Genomic DNA, 20,867 nt, shown 5'->3' with positions numbered 1-20,867 from the left:
TTGATGTTGAACTACAGTTCTGGAAGGTTGGGGGCTCGGGGAGAGGGGTGCACAGGGCCTCTCTACTGTCTTTGCAAATTCCTCTGTCTCCAAATAAAAAGTTAAAAAGCAAAGTCAGTACCAATCATTCTGACTGTAGGAGGATCAAAAAATCCACAATTGCTATTTTACCTCTTTCCCCAGCTGATTATTTGTTTATCCTCAAACAGCCAGATCACATCATCATTTGACATTAGGGCTCTGACTACGTTCCCTAAGAAAACATACAAAATCACCATGTGGAAAAGATGGTCACAATTCACCTGAGGAATATGAAGATGAAAACAGGATCTCCCCACCGGGCAGCTGAGAACGGCGGGAGGCCAGAGGGAGCGGCCACCCCACCCCATCCTCATCCCCAGCCCCGTCCCCGTCCCCCTCTCTCCAATGGCCTTTTCACACTGGGACAGGTCGCTGATAGCTCCCTCAGCTTCCCCTGGCCTTTGTAAAAGGCCCCTTTGATGTGCCCTTTCTCATTTGTTTAAACAACACGACAGGATTCCTGAGGGCTGCAACCCAGAGGCCAGCTGGGTGGCCTTGCCTTTTTATGCAAAAGAGTTGAGAGACACCTGTCAGACTCTGAGGATAATTAACCTTTATTGTTTCTCATTAAGACTGAGATTGTCACTGCGCACAGATGTGGCCACTGGATGGGGCTGGGGCTGGGGAAGGGGCGTGGAAGTGTGGGTGGGAAATGAGCAGCAGAGGCTCAAAGAGACTCGAAGGGGCAGAGACACCCACTTGCTTGTGGTCGTACACAGGGTCAGTACATCCGGGACCCGCTCCAGCCAGGCCTGGGGCGCAGCTCACAGCAGGGCCTACCAGGCTGCATTCCACAAGTGGGGGAGACAGCGGTCCACATGTAGAGACATCTCCAAGTCAAGAGCCGGGCTGAGAATTTCGGTTAGTGCTGGAAGGGAAACAAGTTCCAGGGTGCAGGGGTTCAGACTGTATGGGGACCTTGCTGAGACTCTCTGGAGGCTGTCGGCTCTTCCTGATATTTACACTCACTGGAGGCAAGGCCGTCAGGGCGTTGGGGCAGAGAGGAAATACTCCATCTGCGCAGTGCCCAAGACAGTGGCCCATTCTGGGCTGGACAAGAGCCGTCGTGGGAGGGGAGGGCGAGGCAGACGCGTGGAGATGCCAAGCAGACGGCCTGTCAGTCAGGTCCCTTGGGCCGTGGCGAGGAGCTGGGCGGGGGTCAGAGGACTTCAGCAGGGGGAAGCGCTAGGATAAGGTCAACTTCAAAAACGGAGCCTCGGAGTGCGGTGCAGAGGAGGGATCGTGGAGGGACAGGTGTGGGACGAGAGAGACCAGTTAGAAAGTGATGGGATAGATGCATGGGCACGCGCACACACACTTTCACACATATGTCCATTCACACACACATGCACCCAGGAGTAGTGATCGCTCAGGGTGGGGGGCACACACATGGCAACAAAGCAGAGAGGGCACCTCAGGGCGTGCTGGAAGTTTGCTCTGGACGTGCTGCGTTGCCCACAGCCCTCTCTGTCCAAGACAATCCTGGCAAAGCACAGGGTCGCGGAGAGGGAGGGAGGCCCTATGCTTTAGGCTTTCTACTGGGAAGCGTAAAAAGACACCCAACCAAGAGTAGAGATGAGGGCTTCCCTGGTAGCACAGTGGTTGGGAATCTGCCTGCCAATGCTAGGTGACACGGGTTCGAGCCCTGGTCTGGGAGGATCCCACATGCCGCGGAGCAACTAAGCCCATGAGCCACAACTACTGAGCCTGTGCGTCTGGAGCCTGTGCTCCGCAACAAGAGAGGCCGTGATAGTGAGAGGCCTGCGCACCGCGACGAAGAGTGGCTCCCACTCGCCGCAACTGGAGAAAGCCCTGGCACAGAAACGAAGACCCAACACAGCCAAAATAAATAAATAAATTAATTAATTAATTTAAAAAAAAAAAGAGTAGAGATGATACACAACCTTCCAGGGCAATGGTTAAATGGCACAGAAAATTGCTAGCGTGGTGTGATCTTTTTACAGGAATATTTTGAGTATAGAATTGACTTTATTGCATAGGAGGGAATATACGGCCCGAAAAAAAAGGTGTTATAAGCTCAGTGATTGAGGTCATCAGATATTCTAAGATTTCCATCTTCACGGAGCACAAATCCTGACGCTCTCATTTAAAGAATATCTGATACTAATGTAAACACTGATGTCTTCTCTGCCCAGTAAACATGGAAAACAGCAGCGAGGACCAATGATGCCTCAGCTCCCTGCACAGCCTTGGGTTCAAGCATGGCTCTTGCTGAGTCTCGGTGCCCCTGGTATTCAGTGGGTACAGTAGTTATGTTTCAGTCTCTACTGTGGTAAATATGGACACATAAACCCATGGAAATGAAGCTCTCTGGGGTCCGTAATACACTTTGAGTGTAAAGGGGCCCTGAGACAAAAGTTTAAGAACGTCTGGTGTTTACAGGGCGGTTCTGGAATGTGTTTGGGAGGAGGGGCTCTGTAGATTGGGGTGGGCAAGTCAGTGCAGGAGGAAGCAGGAAGGGAGCGACCTGGGAGCAGGGAGGGCCAGGGGGCCAAGAGCGCACTGGACTCCCTGCATGGGGGCTGCAAGAGGCAAGAGGACTTGGGAGAGGAGCCAGCCGTGACTTGAGGCGGACCGTGTTGCCGTGATGTAGTTTACACTTAGGCTACTGTGCCTGAGAACGGTGGGTGTGGGTGTGCGCGCGTGTGTGTACGCTCGTGCAGGGGTGGATCGGGCCATGCCAAGGCAGCGTGGGGTAGAAATCAACGTCCAGGCACCGAGACCCTCCATACAAGGAAGCACTTAAGGTGACACAGGCTCCTGGGGCCAGATGTAACTTTCAAAGCGTACGCCTCACCCCTGCACCCCCAGCACCCCAAGATCAGAGGAGTTCACAGAGGTCTCCGGGAGACTTTGGATGTGCCTGGGGTGAGGATGGAGAACTGGCCCCCGTTGTTCTGGACTTCAGCGCTTACATGTCAGCACAGCAGAGGCTGGCACAAGTACTTGGGTAAGGAAGCCCCATGGCCGCCATGGCCAGGACAGCCCTGGAACCACGTGCAAGGCACTGTGGCGTGGGCACAGCGGGGAGACGCTGAGAACCGCAGAAGTCTTCTGCAGGCCGGCCTTCCCTCCAACACTAGCGACCAGAGCCGGGGCCCTGCTTGCAGGCCAAGGACAGCCGCTCCACAGCCCGCCCTGGGGGTTCTGGTGGCCGCTGCTGCCACCTGGGCCTCTGGCCCTCACTGCGGACTCAGGGCTCGAGTAGGATCTGTGAGCTAACTCCTTCCCAGAGCTTTTCTGACATAGTGAATCGAATGGCTGCTAAATCTACTCTGTCACCTATGTCACCACGGTGCGCGTTTGCCGGCTTTTCGCGCTGTTCACTTGATTCTCTCCTTTCTCAAGTGGTAGAACGGACTTCCTAGGTCTCCAGTCTGAGTCTGCAAGCTGAGCAACTTAGAAACGCAGACACAGCTCCCAAGGGATCAGCGTTCAAATAGTTTCCCGTGGAGGCCTAGGAGGATGAAGGGCTGACTGGAAAGAGACAGGACAAGCGACCTGTTTCCCAGGGGCACAGGTACTGGGCCTCGTGCATTGAGATCGCCTCAGGGGAGATAGAAGGAGGTTGATTTCTCCCCTTTGGGAAAGTCACCTGGCCTCACAGCTGGGGGAGAGCGTGCGCAGCAAGGACTGAACGTCTGTCTTTGCAGGAGGGAGGGGAGAGGGGTCCTTATCCAGGGACTAGGACATTTCAGAGACAGGGAGTAGGGCCATTAAGACGGCTCTAATGCCTCTTACGTAGGACTGTTGGCCATATTAGGCCAGTGGGAGTGGAATTTAGCAGCATACTATGATAGAAAGACCCAGGGTCTACACGCAGAAGATACGGGTCAAGAGGAGGGTCTGGCTGGGGTGCTGTCCGTAAGCTGAGGTAAGCCACTTCATCCCAGAGGCCTCAGTTTCCTGCCTAAAAAATGGGGATGATGATATTTACTTCGAAGGTGTGCATAGCATTAAATGAGATGCTAAGTGTAAAGGGTTTTGCAAACCGCCGCGCAGGAGGCAGATGCCGGCTGCTTCTGTAGTGACATTTGCTGGCCGCCTACACCACATGCAGGTCCCCTCCCCCCTTTCAAGAGAACCCTAGCTTTTGCCTGAGAGTTCACCCCACTTCCACACAGCCTAAGTGCCTAGGAGGAAGGTGACCCCACCTTCAGGCCCCTGGGTGGCCTCTGATTGGCTTGAGCCATTGCCCCGTCCCTGCGATTGGCCCAGGGGTGGGTGTGTGAACCCCCCAGCGCAATCAGGGCCAGGAGCAACCAGGGCAGCTGGGCTCCCAAGGGGGCTCCCATGGGCCGGGGGCCAGGGGAGAGTCAGGAACGACTGGACTAAACCAAGCAGATGAAACATTCACGGAGACCGTCCACCTTTCAGGCCAGGCGAGTTTTCTGGGACTTGGCATGAAAGCACCCTGACTGCTGTTTTGTAGCCGCTGCCGCTGTGACAGATGATAACACAGATCGACACTAGTCTAGTTCTTCTTCATTCCAGACCTCAAAAGGGAGAATCATTAGGTTACCACACCGGAAGCTTTTAGAATGGAAACGTAGTGAAGTTCACATATAGCCTTCTGCATCCCAGGGCACAACGTTCTTTCAAGGCGGGTTTGCGTTCTTGAATGTGAAACTTACCGCAAATGACCATCATTTTAAGGCAAGAAGGAAAAGGACCAGGGCCTCTAGTGGGGGCTTCCCAGGCCTGCTCTGCCCGGTGGGTCCAAGATTCACGGCTTCCATGTGAAGACGGGCCATCTCAAGACCGCGGCTCCTAGATTTTAGGGTATTTGAGAGCCCCCAGGAAGTTGTTCAGCACAGGTTTTCAGGACCCACTGAGACAGGAACTCTGGGGTGAGGCCCAGAATCCTGCATTTGAACGGGAAGTTCTAACACAGGGCTCTACGTGTTCAGAGACCACAGTCCTGGTCTGCCTGGGACAGGCAGAGCCCCCGCCGACGCCTGCTGTCCTGGCCTGAAGGCTCATGGCTCTCACTCTCTGGGGTTTCTCAGTTTGGGGATAAACGGCATGGCCGATCGTCTGGGGGTGTGCTGAGAGCCGCAGCTGTGGAGGTGAAGCCAGCGTTGTGTGTGTCTCCCTCTGCCCTCCCTCCGCTCCTCTACATGCAAGCTCTCCAGTGCCCGATTCCACTCAACGCGCTGGCCATGCAAGGAGCTGTATGGAAGTCCCTCCTGCCTCTGCTAAGGTCCTGTGCTTCAGAGCTTCCTGCCCAAGGGCTTTGGGGAATTCTGTGTAATGGATTTATCCAAAAAGATGGATAAAAATACACCTCCCCTTCATACCGCATTCAAAAGGAAATGCCAGAGGAAAAAATTAAATATTGAAAACCCATAAGACTCATAGAAGGAACTATAGGGGATTTAGAAACATGACAGCAGGGGGGAAGTGGCTTTATAAGTATGATAAGAAACCCAGAAAATGTAAAGAAAAATATTGGCAGAATTGAACATCTGAAAACTAAAACCTCTGGATGGAATCGGACTCCCTAAATAATGCAAAAAGACGGCCACACCTTGGAGGAAACAGGACTACCAAGCGCTGTGTCAGCGAGGGCGTGAGGAGAGCAGGAAGCCTCAGGGGCACCCCCTCTCCCTGCGGCCGTGTGCTGCTGGGGGCTGGGTTCTGCCTGCTTCCTGGTTGCCCCTGGATCCTGTGCATTTTTGGAACCTGGATGGCCGTGTGCTGCTTGGGGCTGGGTTCTGCCTGCTTCCTGGTTGCCCCTGGATCCTGTGCATTTTTGGAACCTGGATCGCCAGTCTTCCTTTTGGTTCTGTTAGCAACCTGATAGCGCTCCCATAAATGCCTTTGAGTTTACCAAAGTTCATTTGTTTTGCTTGCAACCCGAGCCCTGATTGATACATCCTGTGGCAAATAAAGATTAGTTTCATTCCCCAGGAAGGGGATTTTAAGGCCAGGCGCTTATGTGCTGTGACAGCCACCGTTCTCCTGGCTCTATGATTCAATGAATTCCTCCGCACGGCTCCTAGGACTTCATAGAAACTGCTTCAGTCTCCAAGGGTTCAGAACATGTGATGATGTCCTGAGAGACTTGTTTGAAATGTTTCCATATCATTTCGGCTGCAAGGTCACCCGCCTTAATTCGTCATTTTTATTATTAGGAAAAACAACAGCTGGCTGGCCAATTTAGCATCGAGGTTCCATCTTAGTTCCCCGATATAAGACACTGCTGTTCCCACTGCAACCCCGCAGAGCAAGCTCTGTCACCCCGAGTTACAGATGAGAAAACTGAGGCGCTGGGTGGTATGACTCGCTCTGCTTCAAGCCTTGAAGGGGAAGAATCCAGATTCAAACCCAGGCCTGTCCACGTCTGCTCTCTGCTCTTGCTGCATTGCTTCAGATCATAAGCAGCAGTTCCACAAATTACTGAAACCATCTTAATGGAAATCAGTCACAGGTGACTTAGAGGTAGTACTTGTCTATTAAAATTCCTAGCAAACAAATAAAATAAAACTGTTGGGTGGGGACTATGTGATTTTTACTTAAAGGTTGAATGGCAGTCATTTCCACTTTTGCTTCAAAACATTGAGTGCTTCCACTTGTGAACTGACAGTCTCACAGTGCCTGGAGGAAGGTTGTTAACCCAATTTACAGATCGGGAAACTGAGGTCTGGGCAAGGAGCTGCTCGCTCCTCTCCAAGATGTTGATGTCCCTCTCAGGCTGATGAGGCAAACGGGCCATTACACCCACGCTGCACTTTCCTAGGGAAGCGGACACTGTGGGCAACACCGACCCCTTCCACCCCACTGGGGACAAAGAGGTCTGTTGCCTTTGGGTCTCCTGAGGTTCAAGGCTCTCATCAGTTAGTCTCTGTCCATTCACCAGTGACAGGACCAAACAGTGCTTGTTTAAAGTGCCAGGTGAATTGGCACCAGCTTTGTGGGGAGCTCCCAGAACACAGCATGGAAGGGCAGGAGGTGACCCCAGTGGCTGGGAGTGTGCGCTTGCTAGCTAAGCTCAGGGGGCTGGCTCCCCCTCCTTGGAGGTTTGCTTGAATAGACCTCCAGGCCAGTGTGGCACTGTTTGCAGTTGCTGTAAGCAGCCCCCTGTGCTGACCAGACATTCCCACCCCGGGTCATCATAACTGCCAGCTCAGCCCCAGCCCCACTTATCACAGCAGAGAAACTGCTGTGATTACAGGAGCTGCTAACAGGTCATCACGATGCCTCAAAGGACATTTCTTCAGCTGGACAAGTCTGCTAGACAAGTCTCCCTGGCAACACCGACTTGGTTTAAGTGCACAAGAACGGGCCGAAAAGGAAAGCTTAAGGCGGAGAGAAAGACTCACAGAGTCTTAGTGCAGGTCCATACACACAGGACAGGGAGTGGGGACCCAGACCCTGCCCTTAGGAAGTGACAGTTTATCAGGGTAACTGATCACTGCACTTAAAAGTGTGGTGCAGAGGACTGGATGAATGAATATAAAGTCCTAAGATATATAAAAATACATAATTATTTGTTACAATAATTATTAGTTATTATAATTACTAAATATAATTATAATAAATATTATGTAATGAATTATATACAATAAAAGAAGTAATACATTTATTTTTAGAGCAATTTTCGGTTTACAGAAAAATTGAGCAGAAAGTACGGAGTTCTTGTATACTTCCCTTCCCCCTCACCTCCAACCCTCCTCTGCCCTTTCCCCTATTATTAACATCTTGCATTGGTGTGGTATATTTGTGACAATTGATGAACCAGCACTGATACATTATTATTAACTCAAGTCCACAGTTCACATTATAGTTCAGACTATGCTTAGTACATTCTATGGGTCTGGACAAATGTATAATGACGTGTATCCATTATTACAGTACTGTACAGAGTATCTTCACTGCTCTAAAAATCCCCTGTCCTCCTTCTATTCATCCCTCCCTCTCTCCAACCCCAGGCAACCCCTGATCTTTTCACTTCCTTTTCTCCATAGTTTCACCTTTTCCGGGATGTCATATAGTTGGAATCAGACACTATGTAGCCTTTTCGCACTGGCTTCTTTCACTTAGTGCTATGCATTCAAGGTGCTTCCTTATATTTTCATGGCTTGGTAGCTCATTTATTTTTAGTGCTGAATAATATTCCATTGTCTGGTTGTACCACAGTTTATTGATCTATTCACCGACTGAAGGACACAGAGGGTGCTTCCAAGTTTTGGCAATTATGCTATGAACAACTGCGTGCAAGTTTTTGTTTCCATGTAAGTTTTCAACTTATTTGGGTAAACACCTAGGAGCGTGACTGCTGGATCATATGCTGCCAAACTGCCCTCCAAGGTGACTGCAGCATTTTACTTTCCCTCCAGTGACGAAAGAGAGTTCCTGTCGCTCCACATCCTCACCAGCTGTTGGTGTTGGTGTTTCAGATTTTGGCCGTTCCAGTAGATGTATAGTGGTATCTCATTGTTTTAATTTGCAATTCCCTACTGATACATGATGTTGAGCATCTTTATATGCTAATTAATCATTTATAAATCTTCTTCGGTGAGATATCTGTTCAGATCTTCTGCCCATTTTCAATTGGGTTGTTGTTTTTTTTTTTTTTTTTTAAATGATGCGATTTTTTTTTTTTTAATTTATTTACTTATTTATTTATTTTTGGCTGTGTTGGGTCTTCGTTTCTGTGTGAGGGCTTTCTCTAGTTGCGGCAATTGGGGGCCACTCTTCATCGCGGTGTGCGAGCCTCTCACTATTGCGGCCTCTCTTGTTGCGGAGCACAGGCTCCAGACGCACAGGCTCAGCAATTGCGGCTCACGGATCTAGCTGCTCTGCGGCATGTGGGATCCTCCCAGACCAGGGCTCGAACCCGTGTCCCCTGCATTGGCAGGCGGATTCTCAACCACTGCGCCACCAGGGAAGCCCTGGGTTGTTGTTTTCTTATTGCTGAGTTTTCGGAGTTACTTGTATACTTTAGTTATCAGTCCTTTATCAGATACATGTTTTGCAAATATTTTCTCACCATCTGTGGCTTGTCTTTTCATTCTTTTAACAACATCTTTCACACAGCACAAGTTTTAAATTTTAATGAAGTATAACTTATTCGTTTTTTCTTTCATGGTGTCATATCTTTGGTGTCATGTCGAAAAAGTCATTGCCAAATCCAAGGTCATCTAGATTTTCTTCTATGTTAGCTTCCAGGAGTTTTATGGTTTTTGGTTTTACATTTAGGTCTATGATCCATTTCAAGTTAATTTTTGTGAAGGGTGTAACGTTGTGTCTAGTTTTGTTTGTTTGTCTGTTTGTTTTAACATGGATGTCCGGTTGTTCCAGCACTGTTTGTTGAAAAGAATATCCTTTCTCCATTGAATTGCCTTTGCTCCTTTGTCTGAGATCAGCTAACTATATTTACATGGGTCTATTTTCATGCTTTCTATCCTGTTCCACTTATTTGTCCATTCTCTCACCAATAACATGCTGTCTCGATAACTGCAGCTCTAGAGTAAATCTTGAAGTTGAGTGATGTCAGTCCTGAGACTTTGTTTTCCTTCATCAATTGTGTTGGTTATTCTGCGTGTTTTGCCTTTCCATGTAAACTTTAGAATCAATTTGTCAACACTGACAAAATAACTGCTGTTTTTTTTTATTGGAACTACAATGAATCTACAGATCAAGTTGGGAAGAACTGACATCTTGACAATATCATGTCTTCCTATCCATGATCATGGAATATCTCTCCATCTATTCAGATATTCTTTGAATTTTTTTAATCAGAATTTTGTTGTTTTCCTGACTTAGATCTTGTACATTTTTGTTAGATCTATACCTAAGTATTTCATTTTTTTGTTGCTAATAAGATATATTTTTTTCTTAATAATATATATTTTAATATTACTCATGGAATAGTCTTTGAACACATGAGGTTGAATTCTGGCTCTGCCTTTTCTCAGCTGCTCAGCTTCTGGCAAGCCCTGTCATTTTCTGGCCCTTTGCTTTTTCTTCTCTGAAGAATGACCCTGGCTTTATTCACAGATCTCCTTCTAGACTTCCTGGATCTTTGTGGAAGTGGGACACCTGCATGGTTTGCCTTTGGGGCAAGCCTTGCGGCCCTCCAGGGAGCCCTACAGTGTGAGGCTGTGGCTCCCTCCAAGCTGAACAAGTCTGTGGTCAGGGCTGTCACTAAGGATGCCTGTGTGGTCATGGGTGGTGTTTGGGAGACTATTTAGAAGGCAGTAGAGAGGTACCTAGCCTCTCTCACAAGGTGAGAGAATTGGCCACGATTCCACTTTTGGGTTTGGGCTCATGGACAAGTACATTCTGGAGAGAAGTGAAATTAGAGTTTATAGTGGTGGGAAAAAAAGGTCTTATCTAGAACAGGAGGTGAGCCTGGGTCTTATTGGCCCTCCTGCGTCCCTTCTCCTTGCCATGATGTAGTCTCACCAGGCCACGCTCTGTTTTTCATATTCTTTCCTCCCATGTGGCTAGTATAGTAATACATTGATGGATTTCCCACTCTTGGGTTCCTGGCAGGCCCTGAGCATGGGCTGGGTAGTGGTGGTATCTTAGTCAGGCCCCGGGGGACAGGGAGCTGACTCTTTTCCATATCCTTGTCTATTTGCACCCATGCTAGAGAGGCACAATGCAATGTGATGGCCTAGGGAGAAGGGGCTGAGGGGCTGGCTGCCCTTGATCTGTTTCTAATCTGGGATTTAGCCCCAAGGGACAAAGGGCCTGCTTGGCACCCTTGTAAACTAGTCCTAACCCTTGGCAGGGTGAGCTGGTCATTTCTGTGCCTGAATGTTCCCAAGGTCCTATGGGTTAACAGTGGTTGGCTGGCTGGTCTTGAGTTCAGCCCTTCAGGGATCTGGCCATTCCACTTTTCCACATGACACACAACTCTCATATTTATGATTCTTCATCTAAAAGTGGCAAAATAGAAAAAGTATAGAAGAGGTAAGATGGAGCAAGTCTAAAGTTTACGCATACGATGAAAACATCTTTTATTCTCTTAGCAGATGATCTGAGAGTCCTTCATAGGGAGACACTTAGTCTTTAGGAGAAAATTCCTGGGTGAACTTGTTTAGGGTCATAGTTGGGACACCCAGAAACCTGACTATTGGCAGAACTGCTCTGCACTAGAGAAGAACAATTTTTTCCAAGTGGGAGGAGATACTTAGAGAGGAAGGGGGCAAAGCGGAGTGGAGGTGGTCAGAGGTAGATGGCTCTGAGGTAAACTGCAGTGTCGTCTGCAAATGTACAGGACACACTGTGGGGAAAGCAGTGTCGAGCACCACTTTGCTCTTAGGGACTTGCGAGGTCAGAAGAGAGAGCATATGTGTGGTCAGGGCATGAGGAATTGCATCCAGGAACTCACAGAAACAGTGAGAAGGCTCTGGACCAGCGTGGGCCATGAGGTTGGGGCTTGGTGAGTGGAGTCAGCTCTCTGAGGGTCCTGGGGACCTAGTGGGTGGCAGGGTTCCTCTTGATTATAGTGGAGAAGACTGGACATGAACTGGTGGCTGTGATACAAAACACTAAGTCCTGGATGGAGAAACTACCTGCTGGGCCAGGTAAGGCATTCTGTCCCTCACAGAACCAACTGAGCCAGGAGAGCACTCGGGGACACAGGTGGGGTGGAGTCTTGAGGGTGGGGTGCCTGGGCAGCCATGCCCAGGGTCAGTTATGGGCTGAATGTTTGTGCCTCCCACATTCACATGTCGAAGCCCTAACCCTGAATGTGATGGCATTAGAAGGTAGGGCCTTTGGGAAGGGATTAGAGTTAGGTGAGGTCATGAGGATGGGGCCCCTGTGATGGGATGGGTGTGCTTATAAGAAGAGGAAGAGACACCAGAGCTCTCTCTCTTTGCCATGTGAGGACACACGGTGAACATGGCGTACGCCAGCCAGGAAGAGGGCTTTTGCCAGGAGCTGAATCTGCCGGCACCTTGACCTTGGACTTCCAGCCTCCAGCATGGTGAGAAATCAATGTCTGTTGTTTAGGCCACCCCATCTGTGATGAACTGTTATGGTGACCTGAGCTGATGAACACAGGGTCTGATTCTAGGGAAGGAGGGTAGGATGATGTCTTCCTCTGGTTCCGTCCACATCTGATCCAAACTGTCCGTTTGGAGGAAGAAGGACTGAGACTCATCGAATGCAAAGTTCTTCACACAGCAGACTAACATTTAAGACTTTTTGAGTTACAATATCTTAGTTAAAAGATGTGTTGCGTGCCAGTGTCAGCACATCAGAGACCACTGACCGGTACCATCAGATTAACTGGTGTGGGAGCAACGTTCCCTTGAAATTCGTTAATTTAACTTGGGTTCAACTTTGTTAGCTTGTTTTTTTTTTAAGAGAGAACTATAAATGCTCCTCTCACCTGCTTTTGAACCGTGTCTTGGAGATGACAGCTCTCAGCAGGGAGTGCCCTAGCTCCTGGCCTCCTGGCCTCCTGGCCTCCTGGCCTCCGTTCAGCCAGGTTCCTGCTCCTCTGCTCTTCCCTCCACTTGTGCAGGGTCCTGCCTGTCAGAAGGTTTCTGGGCAGAGGGCTGGCTCTTGCTTACACATTAGAGCCTGTTCTCCTAATTCCTCTGCTCTTTTCAGAGAGCAAAGAAACCACTTTGATTAAAGATTTAACTTCCCAAAGTATTTAAAACAGTTAAAGGCAACAGACTTTGGCAGAAGAATGCAATGGTCTCGGCTTTTTATGCTTACTTTATAAAAATAAATGACAGTCTTGAAAAGGTATATGGATTTGTTTCTTTTGGGCAGTTGATGCACGAGGATGTGCCTTTAAGAGAGACCATTGCTCGGCGTGCTTTCACTGCTGGGCCCCACTACGAAATCTGTGGCTAAATAATGACAATTTTATTAAAGTCATTACTGGCATACTTTGAGAAATGATTGCTGAACAACTCACATGCTTCAAAATTCAAACCAAAACGCCTCCAGAGGCAGCAGCTTGGTCTCTGGCAAGCTTAGAAATGCGTGTGCATGTGCATCGCGGAGGATAGTTGGGGTCTGGGCGTCCTGTATTCTAACCTCATCATCTGGGACTGCCCCTTAGTGTCGCAGGCTGGCCGGGAGTGCCAGGCGTTTGCTGTAGGTGGCCTCTTTCAGCTAGGCTGGAACAGCTCCTTGCGATCCCGGGGCCCGCCATGTGGAGACGGAGCCATTGCCCAGAGCAGTCGCTTGGGTAGGGGAGTTCAAAAAGCAGCTGAGCTGCACGGGGCTTCGAGGTCCTGCCTCCCATTTGGGGCTGGGAAGAGGCTGAAGTGGCCCCATGCGAGAGGGGAGGAGGGAGGAAAGCCGTCTGCAACCTGCGGGCCGTGTAGGAAATAATACGTGTACTTTGAGGCCCAGCACAGGCCATTGCCTTCCCTCTGAGCAGAAAAGGAGTCCCAGGGTTTTAGAGCTGGAAGGAGCCTGCTTTTAGGTCCAGGCACCGTCCTGAAGGGATTCCAAAGAGTCAGAAAAGGGGAGCAGTGAGAAGGGCCTCCCGGTGCCTGGCAGGCACACAGAGGGGCTCTGTCCTGCGACCCCTCCACCCGCTGGGCCCTCATGGTTGTCAAAACACAGGAGCATTCCTCAGCTAACACAGCACACAAAGGCGAGCCCTGGGCCTGGAGCAAGTCGCTCGCACATGTTATTAGTCCAGGCAAAGCCGTAAATCCCCCCCTGGAACGCTGCTCTGCCCCACCTCTCTGCCCCTCCAACGGCCCAACCTGAGCTATAACCATCTCGCAAGTCCAAGGCAGGCCCATTTTCCTACCTTTGTAGAGTGAACTTCTCAGTTCACTGCAGTATTAATTGTTCATTGTGGAAATTTTGCTAAGAATTGAAGTCAAAAAACAGACATTTAAAAAAATCATGGGGACTTCCCTGGTGGCACAGTGGTTAAGAATCCGCCTGCCAATGCAGGGAACACGGGTTCGAGCCCTGGTCCGGGAAGATCCCACATGCCGCGGAGCAACGAAGCCCGTGACCCACAGCTACTGAGCCTGCGCTCTAGAGCCCTCGAGCCACAACTACTGAGCCTGCGAGCCACAACTACTGAAGCCCATGAGCCTAGCGCCTGTGCTCCACAATAAGAGAAGCCACCACAATGAGAAGCTCACACACCACAATGAAGAATAGCCCCTCTTCTCCACAACTGGAGAAAACCTGCATGCAGCAACAAAGACCCAATGCAGCCAAAAAAAAAAAAAAAAATCATATATAATACCTATATTCACAAGCAAATATTGAATACATGTATATGAAGTATGTATATATGTATAAATCTGTACATATATATCAAATGTATATGTATTTGAGTGGGGTGGGTTAGTATTTTGTCAACCCTTTATTGTGAAACACAACACACAATTCAGTTTAAGCAACAGTTATCACGTGACTGCCCTGCCTGTGGGACCACCACCCTGATTTGGGGATCCCCAGCCTCTTGCTTTTCTTTGTAGCTTACTCTCTAAATATGTATCCCTAGCAGTTCAGTTTAGCTTATTTCTGAACCGTATGTGAATAAACCCTCCCATTTGTATACCTGTGTTTCTGGGGTCTTTTGCTCTGTTTTCTTTTGTGGATGAATGTACCACGTCATTCATGTGGTTCACACATCTTCACGGCTGCAGCGTATGCCTTGGCACAGATATGCCACTTTTTATTTACCCATTTTACTTGGGCATTCGGGTTCTTTCCAGCACTGAACTTTTAGAAGCAACTCTACTATGGTTGGAGATCAGAGTTCCAGTGACCCACGTGCCTGGAATTTTTGGTCTCAGCTGTGTGTGCCTCTGATGAGGAGGGCTGTGTCATAAGGTATCCAAAGAAGGCGATGAAAACTGCTTTTCAGACGGTTGCACCAGCATTCTGGGGGGTGTTCCATATCCTCCCAACAAGTGCTGTTGTCAGACACCCAGTAGGTTTCTACGAGGATCTCACTATTTTGTGCCCAGAAACACCTGTCAGGTGGCGGACACTGAGTAATGTTTGTAGAGTGACTGTTAAAAAAAGAAGTTGGACCAGATGATCTTTAACTTCTCTCACAGTTCTATTTATTGTGAATGTAATTAGATATGCAATTACTTATCTAATTCTTATATGAGTATATATCTTACATAATTATAGTATAGCTATACGTTAGTAACTGAACTGTATGTACCATATTTAACTACATATAGTACTGTTTGTTAATTAATTATATATTCGTTATTTGTCAATTATACATATTGGCAATATAATTAGTTATTTTAGGTAACTAAAGTATTCTAGTTAGTATGGACAATTTATTTTAACCCTCTGTGTGCTGTTTTTCATTTGTAAAGTGGAATAATAACCCCTGCCGTGTAAAGTTGTTCTAAGAATTGAACGAGCAACCAGACAGGTTTCTGGTACACAGTAGAATTTTAACAAATGTTCATTTCCTTCCTCCTTTCCTTAAATAGTAATTGCAGATACCACTGAAATGTCTGCTTATCCGAGTTTTCTGATTATTGAAGTTTAGATAAGGGCATTCCTCTTATCGTTCATGTGCTCCAAGCCACCATAATCTGGGGGATTGAATAATCTAATTAAAATACTCTTTTTATTTAGAAAAAACTATATTAATCCCTCTATTCTTCCATTTTCAAAATCATTTTTCTTTTACGTGTCTTACCAAATAACCCATAAGTCATCAGTCCTTTCTTAGATTGAACATTTGGAGAGGCTGATTTTTAAAATGTGTGAACATTCCAGGATCATGACACCCAAGAATTCTTAATAGCCAGGACTGCAGACCCCTGGCGTGCGGATTTCCTGAGCAGTACTGCAGGCCTGCACGCCAGATGGAAAGAGCTGAATTTTGCTTTTTATACACCATCTTAAAATGCTTGAAGATTAGCTGGCTTTGCTTGATTCTAATCCCGTTTTAAACAGAGCTATTATGACCTGAAATATTTTTAAGACAAATGATATAATTACTAACTTCTATTTATGATATATAATTTTGAGCAGTTAAATATGACCTTTTTGGAATCTTATTTAAAAAGATGGACTGGTTTATATTAGATACAAGTAGAAAATTCAACTTTTTCCAAGAGCAACACATAAATTTTTTTAGTCATATTTTACTCATATTAAACATGTGGCTATTGCATTACTAAAAAATATCAAAATAATTTATGACTTTTAGAAAATCCACAATGTTGGTCCTAATTAAATAAAAAGGGTGAGGGTTGGTGGATGAAGTGTTTTTTTAATAGTTATTTTTCTTTGTATATTTTTAGTGTGTATTATTATAGAAAACTTGCAAATAGAAAAGCAAAACTTGGTCCTTGAGTCTTAGAATACTATCTTATTTCTCATTTCAAATTTTGAAGATTTTTGGCATCAACGTAGTTTTGTTTTGAAACTAAATCATTTAAAAATAAAGTCATCCATATTTTTAATGAGCCACTTCAAAGAACTGATCAATTAATATAACTCTCTGCTTCTCCGCTTATATTTTCTTTCTCCTACAGTGGAATTAGTATTTGGAAAAATGGAAAGATGGTCCTGGCAGGTTGAGAGAAGCAGTATTTTGGAGGAGCTGTGCCCAAGGCCATCCAATTCTGGAGCATGTGGCTGGGGAAGAGGCAGCCCTGGTGGAAGTCCTAAAGACCTGGTTAATGCAGGTGCAGCACCAGCTGTCTCCCACCAGGCAGATCAGAAACCCAGTGGGCATCTGTACCAGGTGAGGACACACCACCAACTGTCAGTTCTCATTTGAACCGTCGGTGGACACGCGAATCTGCTGGATGCCTGGGACACCAGCCCCACTTGGGCCGATGCCTGCTTTTCTGGTCAGTCCCCTGCTGCCTCTTACTCCATCGCCCCAGGCTGGTCCCCCACCATGATTGTCCTCACTCCTCACACTCACCCGGGATCATCTCATCAACTCTCAAAGTTGCATCCCTCCCCTACCGATCATGTGCAACCCAAAGTTTACTTCCGGCCCAGTCTCTTTACTGAATCCGAGTCCCTGAGGCATCTTCACGTTTCCTGGCTACCTCGTTGGACAAACTACGTACCCTCGCTCCGTATGTGCACACTGCTCACACGGTCTGTATTCATTTTAGGCAACACTCCACGCAGCAGTCTAGGCTAGACTAATTAGTCTTGTTTGTCTACTTGGACTCTGTCATCAACTTATCCAATGTCACTAGTTTTGTTCTGTTGATTTTATTTCCTAGATCCTCCTCAAAACCATCCACTCTTCTCCATCCCAACCCTGTGCCTTAGCTCAGACTATTCTCATTATGTCTTACTTCTTCTTTAAAAGAACTGCCTAACTGGGTTTTCTCCCTCTTACCCTAATTCACAATGGATAATTCAACCAGAGACCCTCCTAAAACATAAATCCAACCCTCTTTCCTCTAATTAAAATGGTTCAGTGGCACTCTGTCTCATTGAAGAAAAGCCCAAACTTCTTAACATGATGACTAAAGAAAATGCCCTGGTCAGACTTGGGCCTTTCCCGTCTGGGCAGGAGCTGGTCTCTGATGCTGAATTTCGCAGACCTGGGTTAACGAACATAGTACCTGCCTGCACATCTGGGCTCTGAGTGTCGGAATTCACACAGCTGACTTTCTCATGAAAGAGCCGTTGAGCTGAGTTCACGGGCACATCCTCTGCCCATATGGAATTTTGTACTAAGAAGTTCAATGATATTTCTTGTAAAACCATGGTGGAATGTATTGCTTACTACAAGTAGTAATAAATCCCTGGGTGAGTTCCATTCCAGGAAATATTTAGTCTCTATAATTGGAGACATCTGTTTTCTGTTGTCAAAAATTTAAATCTGCGTAACCTGGGGTCTACTTTGGCTTTAAGGGCCAGAAAACTTGGAACCAGATATATTAGCCAAGAATTGCAAACTGCTTAGCTCTGCTATCAGAGTCTATGGATGCCTTTTGCTTCCTTTAAATGGATTCTTTTCCTTAACCCCTGGAAGACATTCCTGACTTGTTTGTTCTCTGAAAACCTAAAAGACTTCTTGGGGTGGGAGGGCTCAGAACTCCATCAACGCTCAACATGATGGCTTTTGTATCTTGGGTATCACCTTCTAGCCTTTACCCACATGTTTTTACAAAGTTGCAGTTTTTACTTAACAGGAGAAAAATCAATAAATTCTGTCCATTTCATTGTCTCTCTGGAGCTTCTCTGTTTCCATTATTTCCATCTTATTCAGACTCCACACTTTCTGGCCAGGGTAACTGCAATCTTCTTTTCGTACCTTTGCATCCAGATTTTCTCCTATCAGTCCAGCTTCCAAATTACCAGCTGAGCAATCTTTCTAAAATCCATGTGGTGGGTCAGCTGTCTGCTTAGCAAGGTTTTTCACTCATGCCTATATGTATGCCTGTTTGCATGTTACTTACTTAGGGAAGAGGACTGTTAACATTAAGCCTGGAATTTGCTTATGGGGGTGATAATAGTATTCAAAGATTCAAATATTTCCAAAGATTCTAGAAACCTCCTGGAAGAGATGAGTTAGGGACTCCAATCCCTTCTCTCTGAGAGTCTGTGTATAACAGGATTTTAAGGGAAACTTTCCCTGTTGCCTTGGCATCCAGATAGAGACAGATCCCTGGAGGCTGAAAACAGTAGATAAAACACTGTGTATTGTGTGACCTGTTTTAAGAGTCTTAGCTCACCATCTTCTTCCAGGATAGATAGGAAAGTCAGGAGAAATTATTTTGGAGAGAATTATTGGTGTGTTGTACATTTTGTCTCCCTCCACGGAAAAAATGGGGGTATTTCTTCACTCTTCCAAACGGCCATCTGAGTGAGGGGTAGGTAGCTCAAGTCACTGGGAGAGCTGAACGGGTGACCCCAGGAATTGAAAGCAATTAAGATTTCATACCTGATCTAAACACCTGGAAACATCTAAAGGTGAGAGATTGGCTGGAGCATTGAAGAGAAGATTGTAGTTGGAGAACGGTACATTCCCATGGATGGCGGGGTGAAGGTGTGTTTCCGTGGGTGAGATGTAGAGTCAGGGTTGATCATTTTGACAGGGAGCTGACCAAAGAGGGTGGATATTTACCTTCTTTTCTCTTTCTGGGCACCAGGGAGGTTGCACTGCCCCCATACCATTGAGGTTGGATGTGGCCAAGTGGCTTGCTTTGGCTATTAAAACGTGAGCATAAATAATGTGGGTCACTTCCAGGTAGAAGTTTTAAGGGCCAGTGGACAATTTGCCTCTTTCTCTGTTGTGATGGCTGTCAAGGAGTTGTTGTTGGCTGCTCTTTCAGCCTGGGACCTGGCCTGTGGAAGACACAGAACAAAGCCCCCAGGCAACCCGCAAGTGTCAAGGAGCAAGCAGGAACAAGAAAACCACGGAGATGTTGGGGTTTGTTATGCAGCTAACCTAGCCCATCCTGACTGATAAAGTCTTTACAGAGTCAAGGTGGCTCCACAGAGCAAACATGTGAATATGGACGGCCTGGAGCCAGAGGTGAGATCATGTCCCATCTCAGGAAATAGCTGGTTAGCACCCCTTGTGGTGGAGGGTTCTGAGGAATCCACAAAAATCCCTCTTGGGAGATGACACACGGCCATCATCATGGTCAAAGGGCCCAAGCCTCAACTGTGTCACTAAGTAAGACCTTTCAATCTTTGTCTCTTCTCCTCCACTAACTCCTCCATGGAGACACCTGAGGCAAGAGTCAGAAACAGGGCTTCCCTGGTGGCGCAGTGGTTGAGAATCTGCCTGCTAATGCAGGCGACACGGGTTCGAGCCCTGGTCTGGGAAGATCCCACATGCTGCGGAGCAACTAGGCCCGTGAGCCACAATTACTGAGCCTGCGCGTCTGGAGCCTGTGCTCCGCAACAAGAGAGGCCGCGATAGTGAGAGGCCCGCGCACCGCAATGAAGAGTGGCCCCCACTTGCCGCAAGTGGAGAAAGCCCTCGCACAGAAACGAAGACCCAACACAGCCAAAAATAAATAAATAAATAAATAAATAAAAGAGTGAGAAACAGGGGAGAAAGAGGAGAAGGGCAAGGTGGGTGTCTTAGTTTGCTTGGGCTGCCATGACTAGATACCACAGACCAGGTGTCTTAGACAACAATTCTCTCACAGTCCTGGAGGCAAGTCTAAGACCAAAGTGCTGGTAGTGTTGGTTCCTCCTGAGACCTCTCTCTTTGGCTTGTAGATGGCCGTCTTCTTGCTGTATCTTCACACGGTCTTTCCTCTGTGGGTAGAGAGAGCCCTGGTGTCTCTTCTTCGTCTAATAATGACAACAGTCCTACTGGGTCAAGGCCCATCTTTATGGTCTCATTTAACATTGATTGCCTCTCTAAAGGCCCTATATCCAAATACAGTCACATGGAGGGTTAGGGCTTCCGTCTGTGAACGTTCATTCCGAAACAGTGGGTACAAAGGCAAGACGTTGACCCCGTCCCCTTTCTCAAGCCAAATTCAGACCAAGCCGGAGAGAACACAGCCTGAGAGGAGACCAGACTGGACTTTTTAAATACCTGCTTGGACCTACTGAATACAATTTATTATACGAATTGACTACAGAAGATTTGGAAACCAAACGAGATGAACCACACGCCCTTAATCAAGCTCAGCTGGTGGCAAACATGAAGCTGAGACAGAGTCCAGGACCAGAGTGGTACCTGGTGAGGGAAGTGGCAGCCTCCAGAGCCATCTAGCCATCTTGCCTGTGCTCTGGGAAGGGGCAGTCTGAGTGACTGTGCCAACCAGGAACCTAGGAGCCCAGTGTACTTCTGATGAGCAGCTGCCTTGGCCGAATATCCCTGG

At 47.5% G+C, this 20,867-nt stretch overlaps 1 protein-coding gene across 10 annotated transcripts in view; it reads right to left on the bottom strand.

Annotated features, from left to right (window-relative positions):
- LOC309665353 (small ribosomal subunit protein uS3m) overlaps positions 1-20,867 on the bottom strand; it is a 182,265-nt gene that overhangs the window by 32,509 nt on the left and 128,889 nt on the right. The window contains exon 6 of one of the 10 annotated variants that reach the window (XM_082471575.1): positions 904-949. The exons of 5 other annotated variants lie outside the window; for them this stretch is intronic. In XM_082471575.1, the coding sequence (XP_082327701.1) occupies positions 919-949 (31 nt within the window). In that variant the 3' untranslated portion in view covers positions 904-918. Of the gene's footprint in view, positions 1-903; positions 950-1,262; positions 1,282-10,975; positions 10,995-12,883; positions 12,930-20,261; positions 20,293-20,867 lie in introns of those variants that run through there. 4 more of the 10 variants (XM_082471579.1, XM_082471581.1, XM_082471574.1 and 1 more) reach the window with 4 other exon arrangements.

This window comes from Balaenoptera physalus, assembly GCF_965194825.1.
Source record: "Balaenoptera physalus genome assembly, chromosome: 8".
NCBI lineage: Eukaryota > Metazoa > Chordata > Mammalia > Artiodactyla > Balaenopteridae > Balaenoptera > Balaenoptera physalus.
The sequence above is the reverse complement of the archived record's forward strand: the minus strand, read 5'-3'. Positions and strand labels throughout refer to the sequence as shown.